The sequence below is a fragment of the Gymnodraco acuticeps genome, unplaced genomic scaffold (assembly GCF_902827175.1).
Source record: "Gymnodraco acuticeps unplaced genomic scaffold, fGymAcu1.1, whole genome shotgun sequence".
NCBI classification, from domain to species: Eukaryota; Metazoa; Chordata; class Actinopteri; order Perciformes; family Bathydraconidae; genus Gymnodraco; species Gymnodraco acuticeps.
Genome location: NW_022992289.1, coordinates 1,504,480 through 1,528,879, shown reverse-complemented (window position 1 = coordinate 1,528,879; position 24,400 = coordinate 1,504,480). Strand labels below are relative to the sequence as shown.

The 24,400-nt window shown below is 42.4% G+C and overlaps 2 protein-coding genes across 2 annotated transcripts; both read right to left on the bottom strand.

The window, feature by feature from the left end:
• Positions 1–151: 151 nt before the first annotated feature.
• copa (COPI coat complex subunit alpha) lies at positions 152–16,864 on the bottom strand. Its single transcript, XM_034207805.1, has 30 exons — positions 16,627–16,864; positions 16,113–16,226; positions 15,952–16,025; positions 15,538–15,618; positions 15,344–15,420; positions 15,108–15,217; positions 13,404–13,513; positions 12,277–12,376; positions 11,623–11,841; positions 11,020–11,170; positions 10,837–10,903; positions 10,461–10,536; positions 10,196–10,278; positions 9,841–10,066; positions 9,264–9,402; positions 8,125–8,287; positions 7,743–7,889; positions 6,945–7,134; positions 6,756–6,851; positions 5,955–6,043; positions 5,687–5,810; positions 4,700–4,789; positions 4,500–4,600; positions 4,093–4,236; positions 3,816–3,956; positions 3,249–3,431; positions 2,975–3,085; positions 2,322–2,483; positions 2,008–2,202; positions 152–526 (listed from the first exon to the last, which is right to left on the bottom strand). The coding sequence occupies exons 1-30, from the start codon at positions 16,664–16,666 to the stop codon at positions 467–469; spliced, it is 3,663 nt and encodes a 1,220-aa protein (XP_034063696.1). The 5' UTR covers positions 16,667–16,864; the 3' UTR covers positions 152–466.
• A 614-nt stretch (positions 16,865–17,478) lies between these two features.
• pex19 (peroxisomal biogenesis factor 19) lies at positions 17,479–23,483 on the bottom strand. The gene is made up of 8 exons (XM_034207696.1): positions 23,330–23,483; positions 22,171–22,268; positions 20,511–20,673; positions 20,335–20,420; positions 20,079–20,252; positions 19,825–19,995; positions 19,590–19,634; positions 17,479–19,003 (listed from the first exon to the last, which is right to left on the bottom strand). Exons 1-8 carry the CDS (start codon positions 23,478–23,480, stop codon positions 18,917–18,919), a joined length of 975 nt encoding a protein of 324 aa, XP_034063587.1. The 5' UTR covers positions 23,481–23,483; the 3' UTR covers positions 17,479–18,916.
• Positions 23,484–24,400: the final 917 nt, after the last annotated feature.

The following is a 24,400-nucleotide window of genomic DNA, read 5'->3' as shown; positions in this document are numbered from 1 at the left end:
GAGGAGAGTCAACGCCTTTCACTTCCCTTATGACTCAGCCCTGTGGTGCACTTTGGATATTATTCCCCTCTATATACACACACAATAAAACTAGCATCCTTTTATTGAAAGGTGTGCTTACAAACCAAATAAAACGCAGCACACAAATACATTTCCTTTTGTAGACATTTTTATTTAGTTTTCCCCCCTAGATACACGGAGCAGTGCTCTTAGAATTATTCTATATCACATAGCAGTCAGAAAAGAGACAACAGCTCTAATGAAGCCACAACACAGAATTGCTTACAACAAGCTTTTAGCAAGATAGATGATGCAGGGAATAAGATAGTTAAAAGCATTTAAGAGGTTCAACATCACTGTGCGCAAACATTTATATCTCTGCTTTAATATTTCTTGTCAATGTATTATTTAAGTAAGTGTGGATGCGTTCATCTTTTTATTTTCCTCGTCTGGTCTTCATCTCCTCTCAACGAAACTGAAGAGGACTCACACGCAGACCGATCACATCCTTACCGATCTCAGTCACCTAGAAAAATAAGGTGAAATAAAAAAGGTAAAAGGTAAGTACTTTATAAGATAACATGCTAATGTTTGTCTTTTTCTAGTGAAAGAGGAGACACATATCTAGACAATCACACAGAAAGACTCAATAATCTTTCTGATGAATCAACATCTGGAGTATTTTATTGTATTTCAGGCTGTGATTTTGTAATTTCCCCCCTAATTTTCTTTGTTATTGAGTTCACTTACTCCCATATGGATACAAATAGTCCTAGTAATTGAACAAAATTCATTTTATGACCAGGAGATAAAACAAGATTTATAAATGTGTATAATGATGTTGTTCACAAATATGTCTTCCTCCTCCAAACATAGCACCAAACTTGAATAAATGCCAACATTAAGTTAATTAAATCTGTAGAAATGGCCTTGAAATTGTATATTTGTCACTACAATTGGAACTATTTTCCCTCCATACTATTGTAACTGATAGTCTTAAACGTTTGTTTTCATAAAAGGAGTCATATAAATGTAATCTTTTATTTCAAAGGTCCCCTATTATACTGTTTTTCATCAATATATTACAGGTCTCAGATATATACAAAACATGTCTCTGAAGTGTTTGGCTCCAAACACCAAACAGATCATTGCAGCATTACCCATAATCCCCTCTGTTTCAGCCCTGTTTCAAAAGTGCTGATTCTCTGGGTGTTTCTCAATCGCGAGTACGCTTGCTTGGTAGCACATGTCTTCCGAGTCACTTCCTTCAGAAGCTCGGCAAGAATCCTTCCTGGCATTCGGAAAACGAAGAGTGGAACAGGCTAGCAAGTGTGCAGGTGTGCGTCATATCATACGAGAGGCCCCGCCTTACATTTTCCGCCACAGATTTGGGGAAATTGGTCCGTGCGCAAAGCATTGTGGGGATTTTAAGACCGCGGAGTCTACACATGTGCAGCCTCGAAATGTCTCCAAACGAAGTACGCCGGCCTCGGTAGAATTCCAAGTACGCTGGAGATTGGAACAGTACTTCGGCGGCACTCGATGACGTAGTATGCTTGAAATAGTGGCTCTGGAGCAGCTTTACTCGCGATTGAGAAACACCCTCTGTCTGTTACTTTAGATGAAAATAAGGAGCCCCTCCCCACGCCCCTCTGCGAGAGATTTGGTTACAACGAACACAATGGTGCTCTAGGAGGAGATTCAGGTGATAAGGTGGGGGGGGTTACCTTGGTTGCTGATTGGCTAATGGTTACACAAGCCAAAAAATCGTTATGACATCATAAAGTGTTCAAAATCTGATCAGCTCATTTTCAGACAGGTTTTTATAGAAATGGATCAAAAAGAGAGAGAATCTTTGTTCCTGAAACTTTCAGAGTCTCTTTCCACAGAGGGGACACATGTTGATGTAGAAGAGACGTGGAGAAGAGGATTTTGCACAATAGGTGACCTGTAAGAGCTTTTCAGGATGACTGGAGTTGTACATTGCTGTCTCGAGTCTTGACCTACCTGAGTGACCCTGCAGATCTGGCCTTTGTACGGGGGGCAGTAGCAGGCTCCAGACAGAGGGCACTTCTCAACAGGACGTCCACGGTACAGCGGGACGAACGACGCAGCGCACAGGTCGAATGGATTGTGGGGGTCGTAGTTCAACTGGTGCGCATCTGTGAGGGTCTTCTCACAGGCTGCCAAAATCTTGCGGGTCTGAATGGTGGGAAGAGATGAGAAAAAAAAGTATATTACTGTCCAATTAAAGACTGTAAACTTGATAGCTAATGTTAATTACAATCCCATTAATTGATAGTGTCTGTCTAACAACCAACCTGCTGTGCAACATCTGGCTTCGGCCCCAGCTCGAGCAGGCGTCGAGCGAAGCTGGCAGCCGTCTTGAAGTTACGCAGCTTGAAGAAGAGATTCAGAGCTGTGCGCAACACCAGCACCATGTGCACTGGCTGGAGATTACAGTGGGTGAAATAAGCAGCCATCTGTAGGGAAAACACACACAAACAAACATTAGAAAATTAGACTAAGGAATGACATAAGTATAAAGAAAGATCCATTTGTGGACACATTTTGGCAATCTACAACTACTGTTTTGACACTCAATCAAGGTGACTTCAGATTTAGATCAATTTGTAATATAACATGTGGAAAAAAGTAAGGGACTAGATATGAGAACATCACAAAGTGTAAGTTAATCACAATAGAATAACATGTACACATAATTAAACACATTTGATACAGAATAAACAATGAAGTCAAAATAATGAAAACAGTCAATCCACTTTAAAATTAAATTGAATATAAAAGGTTTAATAGGGCAACCGAGTAGCTAAGAGACCTGTTGATCCAGCTGCGTGTTATATAGATTGAGGACTTGACGAATAAAAGAGTACTGTATCAACTTGTTTTGGTCTAATTTTGTAGATGTCCTGTAAAAAAAGTCCTGTTTTTTTCTAAGGACGCGGATATTTACCTCACACAGCCTCTTCTGCTGATCCAAGGTGTCTTTGGGCAACTTCTTCCTCTCGGTCTCCATGGTCAGACCCACGATGTACTCTCTGCAGATTGTGATCAGTTGCTGAGCCTGAAACACACACAGATACCAATCACACAGGTGACCTTTACACATTTTAAAACAGTCAAATTTCAAGATATCTTTAAATATAGCAGCAGCCCCACGTAGGTTTGCTTAACGCATTGAAATGATTCATGCTGCATTTGGAGGTTCAAGTTGGTTTGGTTCTCACCTCTGCGATCTCCTGCTTGTTATCAACCACCAGCAGAGGAACGGACAGCAGGATGGCTCTGAAGCGCTCCACAGCCTCCTCAAAGCGCCCCGAGGTGGTCAGCTGGTAGCACTGCTGCAGGCGGGCGATGAGGTCGGAGAGGCGCAGGCCCACAGCAGGGAGGCCTTGCTTTGCCCCACAGTCCTAAAGTAAAAGAACATTACAATATTTGTACATTTGCAAGATTACATTCTGTAAATAAAATGGGTTTCAAAACAGGAAAGCCGTTTTATTTTATTATTTGCATTTATCTTTTCATATGTCTATTTTATTATTATTTATCTCTTTTTGTACTTTTTTCTTTTCTTATGTTGGCTATGTAGATACAGCCAAATGAAAATGGAAAACCTGTTGACCAAAATGTGAACATGTATGTATAATGAAAGTGAATCTGAAACAAAAACCAAGTTTAAAAAAACAGGAAAGCAGGAAGGGATTTATTCAAAGACTTTACTATTCATTTAAATTAATCCCCATGACTGACAGGGAATATACTGAGACTGAGTAAGGGGTGACTGTCAGCTTTACCTTCCAGTTCCTCTGGGGGTTTCCACGCAGGCAGGGCAGTGAAGGCAGCCCCAGGTGACAGGTGCGGCCTCGGGACAGCGTCTGCATGAACAGCGGCTTGTAGGCCTCGAAGCTCACAACTCCTACCTGGTCGTGGAGCAACTGTGGCACGAAAGGAGAACAATTAATGCGTTAATTAGCTGTATTACAATTGATGCTTTGCCCAAGTCAATACGTTGTTAATTTAAAAAAGCAAATAAAAGAACTATTGGAAATAAATGGGACATTTTATACATACTCTCATAGCAGTTTCGAACGAGCCGGCCAAGATGTGGTCCACTGGCAGCTGGGAGTTGTTGCACCAGATCTGTGTGGGACTCATGCCCTTGGTCGGTGGGACGAAGAATCCGTCTTCTGCTCCTCCACCTGCAGCCGGCAGGTCCTGATGGCACGGGGACAGACATTGTGATGAGAGATGTAACATCATTAAAGTGTAGGAGAGCGCAAAGATTAACGAGTCAGTGCAACATTTAGCTTCAGCGGTGCAAAGATTTGGAAAATGAGAGGCCTGTTGCTTAGTAAAAGATAATGCTGGCAGTATATTGGGTTTTATCTTCAAAGAACTTATGTTGATTCTATAAACACTGTTTTAGTGCCTGGTGTTAACCATGATTTATTGATGGTGGGATTTGCAGCGGCTCTCACCAGCTCTGGAGGAAGGTCCAGGTCTTCCTCCACCTCCCAGCCTCCTCCCTCCTCTTTCACGCCTTCCTCTCCTAAGCCATCCTGGGCATCCATGAAGCCATCTGAGAGACAGAGAAAGGTAGGGAAAGATAAATATGAGTTTATACTGAATAATTCAGAAATTATGATGTGACATTTTTTTAATTCACACTGAAATGTACCTTCATCCAGCTGAAGCTCAGCATCGTCTCCCCAGCCTTCGCCCCCGGGGGCCTCCATGTCCGCATCAGCCGCCATCTGACCTGCCTTCCCTACAACAGAAAATAAATGTGTTCAAACTCTGGCAATTTATACGAGGGACTATTTTTGTTATGACCTAAAACACTTCTCATAGAGAGGCGAAGTCCCTCCCTTTCCGGTGACCTCCATCGGACCTTATTTCGGGAAAAGTATGTATTGAAGTCAAAGGAGAGAGAAAACGTATCTTTCGATCCCGTTTGAATTGTGCCATGAATTACACATATGATGTTTGTCAATCTTAAAAAATAATTTCCATGTCAAAAAAGTCAGTTTGTCGTAAAACGTTTGAAATATAAGACTATGAAAAATACGCAACTAGAAAGACTACAAATCCCAGAGTCCCGGTCCCTCTTGCTGGCTCTTACGGAACCGACTAACTCCCCTTGTGTGTATGTACAGTTCTCAACATGCCCAGACTTGTAGTGATTTTCACCTCTTTTAATACTTTCCGCCTCATTCTGACAGAAAGAAGTGAAATGTTCCAAAGTGACGGCCGTCTTGGTGTGTGGTGCGAGACGGGAGTTGTAGTTCATTGAGCGGTCATTTCTCTCTACATTGACTTCAATGCATAATTTTTCCGAAATAAGGTCCCATGGAGCTCCCCCGGAAAGGGAGGGACTTCGCCTCTCTATTGGCACATTCTGGATACATGTTTACAGTATTTTCTAATATAATGTGCAATATTACCTTTAAATACTTGTTCATTGCCAATACTACTTTCAATATCATAGCAACATACATTTTGTGTTTCATTTGACTCAAAACTTTAAAATACTGTTGTACTTTTAGGCACTGGTGTTAGTATTATTTATTACTCTAATGTTGTTTATTCTTATGCAAAAACTTCAGGATTAATAAAGTTATCTAATATGATATATTATGCGCTTGTGTCCAGACATACGACTCACCCTTAGCTGCAATGGCTCCCTCAAAGAAGCCCTTAGAAACAGTGAGCAGAGGCCAGTTGGTGTCCAGAGGGTTGATGGGTGGAGACGGCTGCAGCAGCTGAGCATTAGGATCAACCTCTGGCACCTGCAAGACACAATATTCACCATTGTTTAATCAAAATGATGTTTGAATGTAGTGACACACTGAGGAAGAATGCTCCTGTTTCAGACAGTTATGGTTGCACGTGTTTGTGTGTATGAAGGCACAGAGAATGTTTCATCAACACACCGTCTCCTTTTCTGGGTCAAAGGACTCCTTCAGCGCCTCCGCCTCTTCATCCAGGCCGTGAGTGGCAGCGGTCAGGTAAGCCAGAGACTCTGGAAACACAAACAGATACATGTTGGCTTCTTGTCCCATTGTTACCATTTAAACAGAAACCCTATTTCAGCAGGCCCATTCATAATATGGAGGAAATTAAGTAGGTAGGTGTTTGATATAGCAACAAAGAAGTTGCATAGCACCACAACCTACATGCTAAACTATAAAGGTAGGGCTGGGTGATTTGTCTAAAACCATTGAATTGGTTTATACAATATTGTAGAGTTGACTGTTGGAGCTTTCACAAAACATCAACAAAATGAGATTGTTGACAAATAATCATCAGTGGTTTAAATATGATGACTAAATGGGTAAATATAATAGTACAAAAACAGCATTGATAGTTGGGGAAATGCGATGACTTAAGGCGAGACACTACGAGAGAATAGGGTAATTGTTTTCACTTAAAGATACCAGCTAGAAATGTATCCAGTTAATTACTGTTATGGAATCAAAATAGCACAACATCTCTAAATTGACCAGTGCGTGAAAAACGATGTTTCTGTCTGCCGTGTCTCGCCTTAATTGTAAAGGAGCCTTAAAAATATCACTACTTATGCCACGAAATGATCGCCCAGCAATACAATGAGGTGGAGAACATCAAGGTTTGTGCATGCAGGTAATAGTTTCGTTAATCATTATAAAACCGTTGAGATTGCAAAACAGAGATAAAAGGAGTGAATATGCGATAAAGGGAACACTTGAACTCACTCTGTCCACAGTTCTTCAGGATGCGGACCCTCTCACTCACATCACCCAGGTAGAGCGCCGCCTGGTAGTGACCGCTCATGTCCTTCCTGATCTCAGCTACAAACAAGAGATTGTTGGATATTAATTAATTGACTTCAAGACACACAAACTCCCAATGAAAATCCACACATCTCGTGCTCCGCCTCTCACCGATCTTCATCATCTTGCGCAGCTTGGCCAGGTTTCCGGTGATGAGATAGAGGAAGGTGAGCTTGTCGAAGTTCTTGGTCCTCTGGTAGCACATCTCCACGACCTGGTGGTGACCCTGCAGCAGCGCCGCTTCCCCCAGACGCTCCCAGCAGCTGCGCTCATCCAGGACCTTCGCTGCCTCCAGAGCCACCTGCGAGCATGGAGGAACAGAAATGTCTTAAGAAAGTGTAATTGATCACCCGATAGCTCAACTTTAAAAACGCATGGATGGATATTACAATGGACATTTACAAAATGGAGAGGATAACATCATCTGTCGATCACAAACTGGAACTATTTGTGTCACGATGGAGAAAGTGGACTGATTTCGTAAAACCTCATAGGCCAGATTTTATTTTTTACAAACGTATGATTTTACTGTGAAGTCATGATCGCGCCCTAATGTTCGTACTTTATTTTGTTTTTATCTTTGTGTAAAAAAAGCCATTTGGGACAGACAAACTTAAGATGTACAATTACTATGTCTTGAAAAAACACTGTAATTGTTTGCTGCCAAATGTCAATAAAAGATATATTAGAAAGAAGTGTAATTGGACCATGGTGTCGTGCAAAACTGAAACAAAAGCAGGAGGAGAATCAAAACTAGAGCTTAAATTGTTGTAGAGCCAATGTTCCCTTATTAGAGAATAGCAGCATCTTACACATGAATTTATGTCAATGTCCATAAAAGAACAGAAATGTTGGAAAAATAGTGAACGTCATATATTAGAAACAGTGTCCTTATATACAGTTCCTCACCTCGATGTTTCCACACTCCAGAGCCAGGCTGAAGCGCGTCTTCTCATCTTTGACAAAGTGCAGCGCCACCTCAGGGTAGCCCTTCTTCTGCAGGTAGGCGATGATGGACTGACCCACCAGCTTGGCGTTACGCACCATGTGGAGCACCTGGAGGGACGACGACAAGAAGATGTCAAAGAAAGCACTCGGGATTATTAAAATCCACAGTACAATGTTTAAGAGGTCAACATTGTTTAGAAAACTGAGATCAGAGATGAAAAACTGTTACCATACGAAGCCTTACATGTTAATTCATCTATATAGCACATTTAAAAACAACCTCAGTGGTCCAAAGTGCTGTACGGGGAAACGTGCTCATTGACTTATTTCACTACAGACCCACCTCATCATATTTGCGGTTGACCAAGGCCAGTTTGAAGCGGTACTCTGTGGGGTCGATGGTAAGGACGCGCGGCCTGCACTCCCTGTCCAGGCAGTAAACACTGTTTCCTCTCACACGGGTCACATAGATGGGCAGATCCAGGGTCCGGATGATGCCATGATCACTACGGGGGAACACAATGACCGTAACATGTCAGAAAATACCCCATCACCAGTGCATGTGTGCTTTAAACTGTAAAATGGTTAAGGTTAGCAGGAATCTCATCTCACAGAAAACCTGTTTCCATATATAATCATATATTAAGTGAAAAATATATTGTTGTTTAAAGTTCTGGAACATACCTTCCTAAGAATACACATTGCATTATATGTGTGTGATTTAACCTATTGCTAACAGATTCAGTGATTCTGATCCCAGCGTGGGCGTCTTGCCGTCATTTGACGCCCTGAATTCGAGCCGAGGGCGTCCAAAAAAATAAATATTTCAAGAGAAGATCGAGTTTTTATCGCTTGAAATGACGAAAAGGAAAAAGGACAAAGACATCCCTCTGTTGGAGGGGCGAAGGAGTCTAGTGGGCTTCTTGTGTAAAAGAAGCCCACTGCCCAAGTGTACTGCCGGCGAGCCTTGACGGGGGTGCTAGTGGAGAATGCGTGAACTGCGAGCGCCGGAGTCTCGCAGCGGCGAAACTGAGGCTCCGTGGTAAACTGTGGTAAACTGAAGAGCCGTTTAGGAGCCGAAAGAGTCTTCTTAGTGAGCCGAGCCAAATGATCCGGCTCAATAAAAAGATCCGGAATTCCCATCACTAATACGTAAAGAGATAGTATCTATAAGGGACGGCTCAATTCAAAATTCAAGTCACGTGACACGACGTGATGTCACACACACCCCCCCCCCCCCCTCTCGGGGTGGACGCCCTCTCAGCCCTGGTCTGGCGGAAGCACTGCTTTGCACTATAAAGAACACTTTCCTTAATTTCAATACTGCGATGCAATCTCAGTCAGTGCGTTCCACATATCTAAATCTTCTGATAAAAGTTAAACTCACAGGTTGAGCGAAAGCTGATCTGCCCGAAGCACAGTGAGTCAACTCATTTGTTAAAACGAACAATGCTTTCGTTTATTTTTTCAAGCAGCACATACCCAGAGGTGAGTGCGTATTTGATGTGGTTGGAGGTGGTGTAGATGAAGACTCCGCTCTCGTCCCAGGCTCCACTCTTCACTCGGATGTTCTCGTGAATGTTGCACAGACTCTCCAGCTTACGGTTGCAGATCATGATGGCTGAGGGGGGGGGGGGGGGGGGGGAAGAGAGCGAGAAAGATTTAGACTGATTTTGGTTTTTAAGAATCACCAGAACAGTTGTTAGGTTTACATGTTAGTGTTTGAAAAGACAGTGTTCCCGTCAAATTGAAGAAGCTGTACCAAAGAATTTGATAAAGTACTTGACGGTGCTTTGACCAACTCTAAACAGCAACACAGAATCCTCTCCTTTGGGTTAATTACTTACCACAATGTGAAGCAGAGACATTCAGTTTGCTGTTGAGTGGTCAAGTGGAAATCAAATGAGTGGCTGTGTCTCACTGATAACGTCCATACAGGGCTCATGTCTCAGTGATTTAGAGTCTGAGCACAGGCAGCACGAACAACTTTAGAGAACATAACAAGGTATTTTGTGATAGGTTTCCGTGTATGTACGACGTGCAGATCTTATCTACCCACCGTGTTTAGCCAGCAGAGCCACGTGGCTGGTGTCAGCGCTCCACACCACGTACTTGACCTTGGCGATCTTAACGGTGGCCAGAGAGCGTTTCTGCTGCACGTCGAACAGCGTGACGCCGTCGGCATCGCGCAGCAGCAGAGAGCCGGTGCCGGCGTAGAAGATCTCCTCGCAGCTCGGCACCTGAACTTTCTTTACGATCTCATTCTTCAGGTTCTTGATCAGCAGCTGGGAAGGAGAAGGTAATGTTATTAGAAGAGCTGATTTCACTACAGTTGTTACCGTGAACTCCTTAGGTGTTCAACATGAAATTATTTCTAAAGAAGTCCTACTTTACAGTTTTGCAAATGGACTTACCGAGTGCATACGGTCCAGGACGGCAAATCTGTTCCTGGCCACCCAGACTGCAGTCAGACCAGAGGACCTCTTCCCCTCCGGTGCTGAGAAGAAGACGCATTCTGTGTTACTTTTCTCACTTTGTATTTAAACGCCTTACAGAGAGGGAAATCCAAGATGATAAAGCAAGGAAGACATGACATTTAACTATACATAAACACTCTAAGAAGTTACAAGAAGAACGTCTGCTTATTCACAGTTTAACTTTAGCGAGTCGTTTCCTTACCATCGGGGTTCTGAGAGTCGCTCTCTTTGGGAATGGAGTAGAGGTCGTAGGTGCTGTTCTCCAGGTTGGTCGCCCTCTGCAGGAGGAAAAGAGAATTACATCATATACATGGAGCATTACATCACAAATATGGAAAACTAGAAAAGGGCAATAAGCAGAGAGCAGATCTCTGCCAGGTGTCTCCCCTCACTAACAAGAAAGAGTTGAATCTCACTGAATTGACGATAGGGCAGCGAAGATAATAACAAGGGAATTTATTCATCTCAAAACTTATGTGGATCATAACATATCAGGTATAGAATTCATCTGCAGATACTTTAGTTGGAAATGTGTTTTGCTCCTGAAGCAGTGGTCATTTTGATAGTGAGATACTTACAGTGCAGAGCAGGACAGCGTTCTCAGCGGGGTTGTAGGACATGCTGAACACCGGGAACTTAGAGCCACTAGGATTAAACAAAACACAGCATGTTACACTCACCGGCATCAAAGTACGTCACAAAAGCCTGAAATGAGTTGGCATGAGGTTGAGGTGGATGCTGAAGCACTACAGATGGCATACCTGCGGAGCTGCATGACAGCAGTGTCCTTGCTGCTGTTGAAGTCCAGCTGGCGGAGGAAGCGGTCCTTCACGTAGTACAGCATGTTGCCGTGCACAGCGTACGCCGGACGCTCGCGCTCCAGCTTGAACACGATCATACCGCTGTCATGACCTGAAGGGCACAAAGACAGTGTTTTAGAGAAATATAAACATAAATGAACACTTAATGTTTAAGTGAAGTCCCTGTGCTGCAGAGATCTTACAATGGGCACCTTTTCACTTTTACAATTATTTGTATTCTATTTTAATTGATAGGATATTGAATTTTAACTTGTGTTTATGTATATTTATTTTATATTTTCCTTGCCCATTCCTACTTTAACTTCTTAAGTTTATATACATCTTTTTTTATTTACTTTTCATTTAATTTCATCCTAAAATAAAGCAACTGTCACGAAAATCAGCTGTGAATGTCATCTTCACTCTCGTGGCATAGAGTATTTGGAGGGGATGAACCCTTTACCGTCAGCCATTTAAAACCCAAACCATAAGCTTCATATTTCACACCAGTAACTCAGACTCTTAGTTGGATGTGTACGGATGCTGAGCGTTGTCTCCACCCACCAGCAGCGAACAGGTTGAGGTTGGGGTGAGCCCCCAGCACCCAGAAGCGGTCGTGGTCCCGACGGAAGGTCTGCACCCCGGTCCTCTTGGACATGTCCCACACCCGGATGCTCTTGTCCTCGGAGTTGGACAGGATGAGCTCCTGGCGCGGGTGGAAGACGGCGCAGGACACGTTGTTGTAGTGACCGCGGCACGTATCCAGCTCCCAGGCCTTGGATTCTGATGGTGGCAGAAACAAGAGAAAAGATTTGTAAACACTGGGTTTGAATGTAAATGATCGCCACAGAACAAAGACTTATTAAACAAAAATATAAGACTACACTGAGGAGGCTAATTAATGTTCTCCTGTGGGTATGACATGTCTAATATGTGTGATATGTAATTATAAAGTGTTTTGAGTGCCTTGAAAAGCGCTCTAAATAAAAATGTAATGAATTATTATTAAGTAATGCAAAAACAAAAAGTTGAAAGGTATGGTGCAAGTACACTGGGTTAAAGGGTAACATTCATGGCCCCAACTAATAACAGGCTCTTGCTTTTATGCTTTAATTTGAGTGATAAGACATAAGATTGAATAAATCAAATCAGTTATAGCGTACACTGACTGGGCAGCAGGTTGTTGATGAATGTTTAAGAGACGTCTGAGACTCCTACCATTCATCCTCCAGATCTTGACCTGCCTGTCGTCAGCTCCAGACACGATGAGGGGCATGGTGGGGTGGAAGGCAGCCCAGTTGACCCCACGGTCGTGACCCTGGAAGCAGATACCCAACGTCAAGACACACAACACCAAACAGCTGAGACTCAACACTAACACACCAACTGCCCTCTCTGAAATAAATCTGTCAATTACATCAACAACAAATACATATTCAGGGGATATGTGTCTCTATAATTAATGCAAATAGGTTTATCTTTATTGAAAGACATAGAAAGTGTTCGTTTGAGAATCAGAAAATGATTTTGGACCTTTTTAGTTTCACCACACCTTCACTTCATCTCTAACCAAGATGAGTGTGAGACTGTTCCTGTCCCAACTTTCCTTTCCTTTCGGTGGACTTAACAACACTGTTATTCATGTTAAGACCCAACACAGGGGATGTTTTTTTATTTCCAAAGGCTGGACAGACCTCACTAATAACGCAGGACTCCAAACTTGTTTTTATAGCACTGCCAACATTTGCTACATTAAGACGAAATCAACTTAATCTCTTGGTATTTTCCATGAGAAGGACTTGAAGTTTAAAGTCAGTGATGATTTGTCTCTACAACGCTAAGCTTGTTTCTCTTTGGCTTTACAGTGGGCAAGAAACATTTAAAGTGATGTGTACTGTAACCTAGCTCAATTAATCGTATTTTAATCGCAATTACGATTTTGGCTTGCAACGATTATGAAAACAACGTAATCGAAATAAAACGATAATCTTTTTTTAAATTATTATTATATATCTTTTTTTTTTGGTTTTTCAGTTGAATTCTACTTAAAGTTCAGGGTAATCAACTGTTAAAAACATACTGTTCACATTTCTTTTCTCCAATAAATGGATGTTTTCAAAGTCAATGAATAATCACATTTAATAATCGCAATTACAATTATTGACCCAAATAATCGAGATTATGATTTTTGCCATAATCGAGCAGCCCTAGTCCAACCTACCATCACTTTACAGGTGTAACTGGAGTATCTATGTATTACTGTAGATTTAGGCAAAAGAGCACGGGCACAAAGAGGCGTAAATAAAATAAGGTCACGGTTTGATTCACTAACACAACAGACTCACCTCTAGAACATGCTTGACAACAGCATCCGAGGCACCGAACAAGTCGACACCAGAGATGCCGCGCACGTCCGTCTCCACAGCGCCGGGAGACAGGTTCTTCTTCCTCAGACCTGGAACCAACAATCAGGGCATCGCGTGCAAGGAAGGAGCCATATTCATGTTACACAAGGCACAACCACAATACAGGGGGAGGAAGAAAAACATGAAAAACAAGGAACAGCTGGTTAACATTGTGAAATATAAAAGCAACATCATATGAGAGGAGAAGGAATTCTTAAGGGGGAGATCTGATGGACTACTGGACACACACACAGGGTGGAAACACGTCAAACACAAACTCTGCTCCCTCACTACCCGCCAACTTGAGTCTGGAAACAATCATGGCTGTAAGAGTACAGCTGATTGGGTTAGTGAATCACAGGAGACAAATCACACCCAGGATTTGATTGGATAGCAGAGAAAGATACTTTCCAGACTCAAATGAGATCAGGAGTAAAATGATTGAGAAAGCACAGGATGCATTCATGATTCCTGCCCATTAACACAAATGTGGTGAACAGGTAGCTCAACAGCACTAAGAGACGGCAATAGGAACCACAGGTGTGGATGTTTCCAGGGGGAGCATGGGATAAGGTGGACACAGGGAGTGTGTGGCTGATGAGGGTGGGATGGGGGGGCTTGGCGTTGTAAGGACGTACTCTGATGGGGCGTCGGACGTCAGGAATATGAGGATTCATTCTGAGAGGCTCATGCGTGTTTCTGCACAGACGCTTAGGTCACATGCAGCGTAGAATCGGACACGTCATTAATGGGTTAGAAAGGTGGTAACAATGTGGCGACTTCTTCTGCAAGAAATATTAACATTATTGTATATTTACAGTTATATTTTAAGATGTAGAGCCGGCCGTGCAAATGTCAAGCCAGGAAGAGTAAAAAAATATTTCGAAATAAGTACTGGGTGAGTTTTGGTTTAAAAAAAAAAAAAAGAGTCTTTTCAAACCAGTTCGTTGGTTTTTGATGCATTTTATACCAATGCAAAAAAGGTCTAACAGTATGGGAAGAGGCATTAACTTCCTACACTGGAAGTATGGGTGCAAAGTGAGTCTTTTGTGTTTAATGGATGCCGTGCATTCGGGTCAAGCGTGACATGTCTGCATTATGGTTCAACAAGGTATGATGTTAAAAGCCGTGTGTATAAATACAATCATGCTCTATGCTAGTAATGTGAAAGCACGTAAATCCCCAGGACAGAAGACAGATCGACATGTTATGCATCGTCACATGTAAGAAAGTGATAGTAGATGCAAGTGAATTAATGGTTTGGTTAGAGAGGAGACAAGAAACATGGAGCAAGAGATACCATCAACAAAACACAGATTCAAAGAGCATGCAGAGACACAGAAACACCTCCCACTTGTACTTAAACCTCTCTGATTCAGAACACATTTATACAGTGCAGTATTTTGTTAGAAAATACCATACTTAAATATGTTGACTATCGACTATTTCCCTTTGTGTCGTTCCCAAAAGGAGGTGTTTCTGCAGACAGCCCAGAGAGATGTGTCCTACAATAAGGAGAGGAAGAATGTAGGAATTTGATTGATCCGGTTCCTGCTTCTTCCTCGTCCTTTATACCACTCTGCCCTCCCACCCCTTCCTCCACCCAGCCCGCTGTCCTCTGGCCAGCCGTCCCCGGGCCCTCACCGGAAATATCCCACACTCGCACGGTCTGATCCAGACTGGCAGACACCACCAGGTCCTCAGAGGGGTGGAACTGGGCGCACATCACATAGTGGTTATGGCCGGTCAGCACACTGTGGATGAGGAGAAAGAGGAATGTAGATATAAAAACATATAAAAACGAAGGTCTTCTTAAAATGTTCAGGGCAACAATCGTGATAATATTCATTTGTTCCCATAAAAGAGAGAATGAGTCTTACCAGACGCAGGTCCTGGACTGCCAGTTCCAGATGCGAATGGTCTGGTCGTCTGAGGCGCTCAGAATCCAGGGGTAGTCCTACAGAAAGGGAAATGGTTGAATTAATTAATACATTTCAGATCGACATGTTTTTGCATGGATGACGATTACAAAAAGTAGGAAGAAGATGTTTTTTAAAGTGGCAAAACAACTCACATGGTGGAAGAAAGTGGTTCTGATGTAGTCCAGGTGCCCAAGGAGAGTGAAGAGGCAGCGTCTCAGCTTGTAGTTCCACACCTGGTTGAAAATATCAATATTTACCCACTATATACATGTATAACTACTAATGCAACCTAATATCTATATGGAATAATACTACACTTCATTTGTTAATTGACCCATATGGACAAAGTCTCGTTCAACGGCAACACTGCCAGTGGACTTGAACAACGGACGTTTTGTTGTCGTTTTATGTTGCTTTCTTCCCGTGTATTTATTGTTTCCTTTATGTTGTGTGCTATATGTTTGTTAGATATTATTTTTATGAAATATGTGTATTTGATCTGCTAACTTGTCCATTTCATGAAATATATTTGTGACAACAGTCCAGTGTAGTTAAGGCAGTCTCACCTTAATTTTGTAGTCATCTCCTCCAGACACAAACAGAGGCTGCTGTTTGTGGAAGTCAATTCCTCTGACGGGGCCTGTGGGAAGAGAAGTATCCATTACATCATGTAACAATCTATATTAGCATAACCCTGGATCATCAGCTAGAGCTCTGGCTTCCTTACCATCATGCTCGTCAAACTTGTCAATCAGTGTGCACATCCGATAATCCCACAGCTGGATGACTCCGTTGTGCAAACTTGCAAGAACCCATGGCCTCTTAGGATGGAAACTCAGGCCTGAATTATAAAAACAGCTGATCAACTATCTCATAAAGGCAGGTGAAATCAGACATATACACCTAAAGCAGTGACAGGTCGGCTTATAACTGTTTAATGACAGTAATTAAGCTGTATCAAGTGGTCAAGTTGAGCTAAATACTGTAACTGAGTTAAAGTTAGTTGTCGTTACTGTAGTACTACAAAGCTAAAGAGCGTACAGTTAAGTGTCCGTTCAACAACAATCAAATTGAGCACATTGCGTGACATGATTGCTTTAGTTTGGATTTTGTAACATATAAATATACTCAAACGAGCATTGAATTAATTCACAGGCGTTACTTTAACATAATAAACAAGTGAGCCGGATAACGTCAATTGCTAACGTTAGCTTCTAAGCTAACAGATGGAAAACTCTTACCTTTGACACGGGCCGACTTCGTCTCGAATTTGGTTAACATCTCGACCTGATGTTAATACAAGTCTCAGTGTTAATGATATCGTTTAATATAACTCCACACGAATGATTAAAACAAGTGAATTAATCCAACAGACAGGTGAACTCAGGCGGTCAGATCGCCTTCGCCCCTTTAGCCGATTCTCCTTCTTCCTGACACGTAGCCCGTTTTGTCTTCCGGTAACGTGAACAATAAAGTTTTGCAGGGAGACTTTGACGCAGAAAGCTCCACGGCGGCGGAAGGTAGAAATACAACACGTAGAACTGAGCTGACAGGAGAACACATGGGAGTTCTAGTGACTTTATTATGGTATCTAATCTAGAAAAGTGTATTTCTACAGTCTGGTTAGACTTTAGACCGGTGTCTTTGAGGGAACTGTACACATAAGACTGTGAAGGATTAAAGCTGCTATTTAAATAAATAAATATCTAAAGGCCTCCATTTTCAAAAACATGTGCAAGTAATTAGAACATAAACAAATATTGATAGTAAATATAGAAAATATATATGTTTTTAATTTGACAAATAACCTGTTTGTAATATTCATTCATTTTCACAAATTATGAATTTACAATTTATTTTCTGTTTACAATTATTTCAGTTCTTATTTGTATTAAAGGTGTTCTAAGTGCAGTATTTACATACTCTACTTAGTAAAGAGTACCACCATGCATACATCACTACTTTTATAAACTGATCATAGCTTTGTATGCAAAATTGATCATATTTAATAAATACATAAAGTACCATTACATGGAAATAATCAAATGGAAGAATTTATAAATTGCAATGATAATCCACAACAACAACAAATATTGCATGATACCATTATTTTATTTCATATATGTACAAAACAAAACAAAATAGCATCAAATAACAGGATGCATTTTTTAACGGTGCTCTCGGCGTGTTTGCATCGGCCCTGAGAGTTAAATAGATTGCACCCCCCAGTATGGACGTCCACAGAAGCCTCCCCGCCGCTCTGACGTATTTCAGATCTCTTTTCAGTGCATGGCTGACTGCATCCTTTCACAGCACCCCTTTATTATACAGGTGTTGATGAGCTGATGGTCGTGTGATTTCTAGATGTCTCTCTGTGGTCACAGCGGTACATTCAGTCCACTGGCAACAGAAGCTGGTGAGAAGAACCTGCGAGGGTAAACAAACCCACCAAGCACAGCCGACTTGATGTTTCACCCACAGTGCATTTGAATGAATTACAGCCATGTTTGTATCCTTGCGTCACATCATTTAACGCTAAGCACTCTGCCTGTCTCCTTTTCCGGAAAGAACATGATGCACTTTTACCGGAAGGTGCCGGATAAGTGTACGCGTTCAGGTGGTAAACACTCCAAATACCCCTCAATGTTGTATCTTTCCTAGCAGGGATCCCATACTAGAGAATCACTCTGCAAGTTATAAACACCGGGAATCACAGAAACTCTACACTATAACGATCACTGTAATCACAGCAAAAGGCATACAGGAGTCATCATCTCATCACTTCAAATACATTACTGGGAATGGGGGTTAAAACTCTTGGGGAATGTCTCTCGTTAAATGTAGCTGGCTGAATTACAGTAAGCGCTTTATTCCTCCTTAATCTTTTAATTTTTTTAATAATTAACAAATGTACACTCCTTTTTTCACAATGTCCTTACATGTTAATAAGTATTTATCTGGTTAGTCACATCCTCCACAGCCTGCACAGGATCAGAGGTGTGTGTTTAATGAAGTGGTAGTTGGTGTAAACATTGGGTGATATTGCAAAAATTCCCATCATTTTAAAACTATTACGTGATGGGGTGAATGAGAAACTTAAAACAATAATTTAAAGTAATTTTGCAAAAGGCACCATTTTTACCTGTTAAGTGTTTTGATAGATCTGACCGTGACGATAGACAGTATTGTAAAAACTGCATGAAGAACGGCAGTGCTATTTTCTTTTGAAAGGAATGCTGTTAAAACCGTTAATGAAATGCGGCAACCGCTGACAAACTGATGTTAAAATGTTCCGAGTTGTGCGTTCAGTGGTTTAAGACAGAAGAGTGTGTGTGGTTCCTGTTGGTTTTGGTGCCTCTTCCTGTTGTTGTTTCTGCATTCATACACTTTCTGTTTCAGAGGGAACCGTTTGACAGTCGGGTCACACTCCTGCCTGACCGCTGCTTCACACTCCTTCGATCCCGGCCTGTCGCTGACGCACAGAGTGACTCTCTGGTTTAAGTCCTTCAGGTAGACGGCAGCTCCACCCGATCACATGATGGAGCACTGCTCTGCCGCCCCGGCTCCTGAGACTCCTGGGAGATTGAGGGACTCCATGTCAAAGTTAAAGCCTGGAGGCTAAAGGAGAAAAGAAAAAGGACTATCAAGAAACGATTCAGATTTAAGTAGTGGTAGCTATTCCTGTAATATCTAATCTATTGCAATTTGGGATATTTATGCGAGTTTTGCACCAGTATAATTATGTACCTTTGCTTGTAGAGTATTTAAATGGTTTGGTTAGTTTATAATAGAAATTCTGAAAGTGAAGTAAAAAATAGACCCAGTGCGATTTATGTGGAGTGAGCACGGCACCAGACTTCGTTGAAAAGATAGCCTTTTCTTGCTACATTGCTTGACCGTACCGTGATAGATCAAATGTATTCTGATTGGAAGTATAGCTCATGTGGATTTGGAAACTGCCTGGTAAACATTTGGAAAAGTAACAGATAAAGAAGAAACTTGAAAAAAAACGTTATTTGTTAGATTTGAGATTGGGATTTGGTGTGATTTAATTGTATGTCTTTTAACTCTTCAACGTTCACATGTGAATAACATTTGTTGTATTATGTTGTATTTTGTACATTTTATATTATTAACTAAGGTCATAGACATATACAGAAAACATTTTTCATTGTTGATAGTCTCAAAGCAGTGGAAAACTTACCGCATCACCTGCCAGCTCTTTGGGTGGTTGGCCCAGGTCTTGCAGCTGAAGGTAAAAGTGTTCAATTCTGTGATGAGTTTCGTTACGAACAAACCAACTTCCATTGACATTAAAGTAAACAAGAGAACAGTTTGTAAGCTATGCAGACTGGCAATTGAATGGCAAGTAACATGATTATCTTTAATGTATAGTATCTTATTCACCACTGCCTCAGTCAAAAGCAGTGTGTGTGTACCTTTTGCATGAGGTCCATGATGCCCTCAAACGTGCCGTCTTTATCTGCTGCCCCACTTTCCTCCTTCTCAAACTGATTACAGATCTCTCCCATGATTTTGGCCTGCTGCTCATAGCGCTGGTAGTCCTCCTGGCTGAGGCTTGGCTTGTTGGCCTCCAACCATTCTGGGTACTGTGAGGGGGAGAGGCATTTATCAGTGATGCTTGGTAGAGGAACAACAGACGATAGTGGATGCTCGGGAAACAGATGCACACCTTAGCAGTGATCTCTTTGAGAGACGGATAAAGCACTTCCTTAGAGAGCAGATTCTGCATGATGGTCTGCATGATGGGTAGGATGTTCCCGTCGTCACCGCCTCCTTCTCCACCCTCCTCCAATCCCAGGCCTTCAAGAGCCTTAACAAGGTCGTCTCCTGCTAGTCCGGATGTCTGTAAACAACACAGATAGTTGGGGAGCTCCTCTATGTCTGAATCACTCTAAATAACATTCCATAGATCCTGACTCACTCACCTGCAGGTTGTCCGCATTTTTGGCCAGGCCACGAAGGGTATCTTTAAGACAGGAAGTGAATTCTTGTTGGGAGGCGGTGTCAGTGCCTATCCAGAGAACACACATTTAGGGTACAGAAACAGAACCGTAAGCAGAGGAACATGTCAAAACTACACATGACCCACTGTAGAGCTTACCAACTTTGCCAGCTGCTTCTGACAGTTTATTGAAGTGCTGCAGTAACTCTGGCTCCTCACTGGCCAGCTCGGTCATGGCCTTCTCCCACTCCTCCTTTGCTTGGGAAGCCATGTCTCCCTCAAAGAGAGTCTCGAAGAGTTTGCAGTCTTCAAGCATGGGGGGCTGCACAGATGAAAAGAAAACATGTAAACGTATAGACACCTCAGGAAACACTGCGGGTGCTCACACCCACCTTTTGAAAAGAAAAGAATAATACTTTCTGTGCTCAATAACCTATTTGCCATCACACTCAACTCGATAATGGATCGACTGCAGGCCCGCCCCTTCCTACACGCAGATCACGCAGACTGCGTGGGGCCTCACCTCGCGGAGGGGGCCTCACCTCGCGGAGGGGGCCTCACCTCGCGGAGGGGGCCTCACCTCGCGGAGGGGGCCTCACCTCGCGGAGGGGGCCTCACCTCGCGGAGGGGGCCTCACCTCGCGGAGGGGGCCTCAGCTCTCGGAGGGGGCCTCAGCTCTCGGAGGGGGCCTCACCTCGCGGAGGGGGCCTCACCTCGCGGAGGGGGCCTCACCTCGCGGAGGGGGCCTCAGCTCTCGGAGGGGGCCTCAGCTCTCGGAGGGGGCCTCACCTCGCGGAGGGGGCCTCACTTCGCGGAGGGGGCCTCAGCTCGCGGAGGGGGCCTCACCTCGCGGAGGGGGCCTCACCTCGCGGAGGGGGCCTCACCTCGCGGAGGGGGCCTCAGCTCGCGGAGGGGGCCTCAGCTCGCGGAGGGGGCCTCACCTCGCGGAGGGGGCCTCAGCTCGCGGAGGGGGCCTCACCTCGCGGAGGGGGCCTCACCTCGCGGAGGGGGCCTCAGCTCGCGGAGGGGGCCTCACCTCGCGGAGGGGGCCTCAGCTCGCGGAGGGGGCCTCAGCTCGCGGAGGGGGCCTCAGCTCGCGGAGGGGGCCTCATTTTGGGAAGGGAGACTCAACCGAAGCGCAAATGTGGTGCACTTTTATGCCCTTATGCGGCGCAATTACTGTAAGCGCGCCACAGTTTTGCCGCTGCGAGGCTCCGGCGTGTCTTTCTTTAATGGACAATTGATATAAGTTGTTGATTTTGTTCCCTTGACACAGTTGCAACCTTTTTTGCATCTAAAAAGTCCTTCTTAGTAAGCAGTGAACTTTTCTGGGGGGGTTAACTTTGTAAACTTGTCCGGTTACACAACAAACAACCAGCTGATTGACTGTGGCAGCAGCAAAAGTAAATGAGTTACAAAACTAAGACAACAAGGGATCAGGAAACTGCCAAACGAAGAAGGACTAACAACAAACAGACAAACACTTCAGTTGGAGACAGCGGCTTCGGTTTTAAGAAAAAGTAAGTAGTTAGACTTGTTTATTATTAATGCCTTTCTTTTAAAACCTACAAAAAAAGGGACATCCAAATAACCATATGTTTCCCTTTACAGTTTTTAACAGGTAAACAAGGGAAATAAAGCTTTTGCTGCTCCTTTGAATGCTAGCTTCTCAAATTCCTTCCTGCATAATGCATACACACTTGATTGACAAGCAGCAGCCAGATGAGAAGAACAATCCAGTTAGGAGAGAAAATACAGTTAGAAGAACAGTTGTAGCTTTGATTGTCTGCATTATACAGGCATCACATAGCAAACAGACCTTCTCTGGACCGCTGGCTGAGGAGGACGCAGCAGCAGCAGCATCAGGTTCAGGGGCTGCTGGAGGGACTGCTGTCTTGTCAAAGTCATCCAAAGCACCTGAAAGAAAGGGATAACATTATAACCATGTCAATGGGCTTTTAAGGAGTCATTTTACAACACAAATGTATTCATTTAGCCATTATTTCTCTATTAGTTTAAGCCCAAGCAGCAGAAGAGGGACAACGTGTATATAAAATGTCTCCAAACAACTTGTGTAGAAAACTAGAAACCACTTTGTGTGCCCTATCTTCATATCTTGTATTTCTACTCTGGTAATGCGGTGTGTTTTGTGTAATGTGTCTTATTTGAAGCAATCAATTACATATTTTAAATGGTCTTATATTTGTAATTGTATGAATATAGATGAAACTAAATCTATGGGCTGATTCATTTCTAATGACATTTGAGCTTTTCGTGAAGCAAATATAATGACATGGTCATTTTAAAGGCTTGTTGATCCTTTTTGGTATAAATGCTTTGGTTCAGCACCACAATGGTCTATTAAATAAAGATAATTCAATCAACATCAGTAGGGTTTATTGCAGGACTATTGCATTACTTTCAGTGGACTTGCAATTGGAAGTTTGTCAAATACAGATATAAAAACCTGTTTACAGTCAGTAGACACCATGATCTGAGCCCAACTGGGATTCAACACATGTACACAAAGGCGAGTAAAGACAAACAAAATGCTATAACTATCAGTTCAGCCGCCATTTTTAGATAATCAGGAGGATTTTAATATGTCTAACAGCAACTGTGGATTAAGTAAAAAACATTCAAGGGCAAAGATAGTGTGTGGGAACCGCTCTGTGGATCTGGGTGACAGCTAGCTAAGAAAGCTAACAGTGTGCCATATCACACAAACACATGCAATAGAAACAAATGCTTTATTTATTTATCACATGAAATCAGAGGCTGGGCAGCGACAACTTTAAAATAATGTTATTTTGTCGATATGTGGCACCCAGACGAGACATGGGAGGTCCCAGAGCGCATAAACTAACCCCTCTGACACCGGGGAGAGAGCCAAATCACAGCCGATTATTAGGACCCAAAACCCGGTGCTCCTGAGAGTAAAGACACGGTCGCGGTGCAGACTTAATGTCAACACTTACTGTCCAATAATTCGTCCAATTCTGCATCGTGTCCAGTGGACTGCTCTCCTGTTCCTGACGCCATGATGTTACCCTTTCCTACAAACACCCACCGGGCTCTGGAAACTGACGTTTCTGTCGTGACGTCTATGGTCGTGACTAAACGTCGCATACACGATTACGTCATCACGTCATCAGGGCTGGATTTGAAATCTGGCGTAATCTGGTGGCAATAAAGCCACAATAATAATAATAATACAAAATATAAAATAAAAATATGAATACAAAAACAAATATGAATAATAATTCAATTAATAATAACAATCATCATTATAAAATAATCAGAATAATACCATTTATATAACTTTTCGTAACAAATAACTAGGTGTTTTGCATGAAAATATATTGACAATCATTATAAATACAAAAAAACAAAATAAGTTAAACATGCTTTTACCAACATTTTCAATGTGCCACTTCATTTATTTATATAGCAGCTGTGCTTTATGTGATAGAGAAAAAGACAACTGAAACAAACAACAAAACTGTACAAATGTTAAAATATCTTTAAATAAACAGTAATATAATTAATAAAATAATACTACTATGTAAAAACCGATGTTTAAAGATGAAAACTTAAGAAAATGACATATGAGAGCATGACTTCCACTGACTTCCACCGTTTCCTGTCTTTCTGAGAGTTTTTTTTAACAGGGGCAGGAAACGCATCAATTTACAGTAAATAAAAAACGGTTGTCATGGGTAGCAACTGCTGTAGCTAAGCAACGCAAACAAATAATCCCAGAATGCGATGATTCAGATTACAGCATCGACAAATATTTAGTATTATCTGGACCGTGTGGTTAGTAACGCTGATTAAACCATCTTAAAATAAACCTGACGTGATGTTCATGAGTAATTCCTGTAAGGGGGGTTTTCACAACTAATCACCACTTTCTGTTACATCATACTGTAGCTGATTTAATCCCAAACAACTAAAACTGCTATGAGACCACTTGAGGTTCTTTATAAACAAGCCTTAAAAGTTATGGATAGAAAGTAATTAAAACACCATCATCCAACATTAATTAC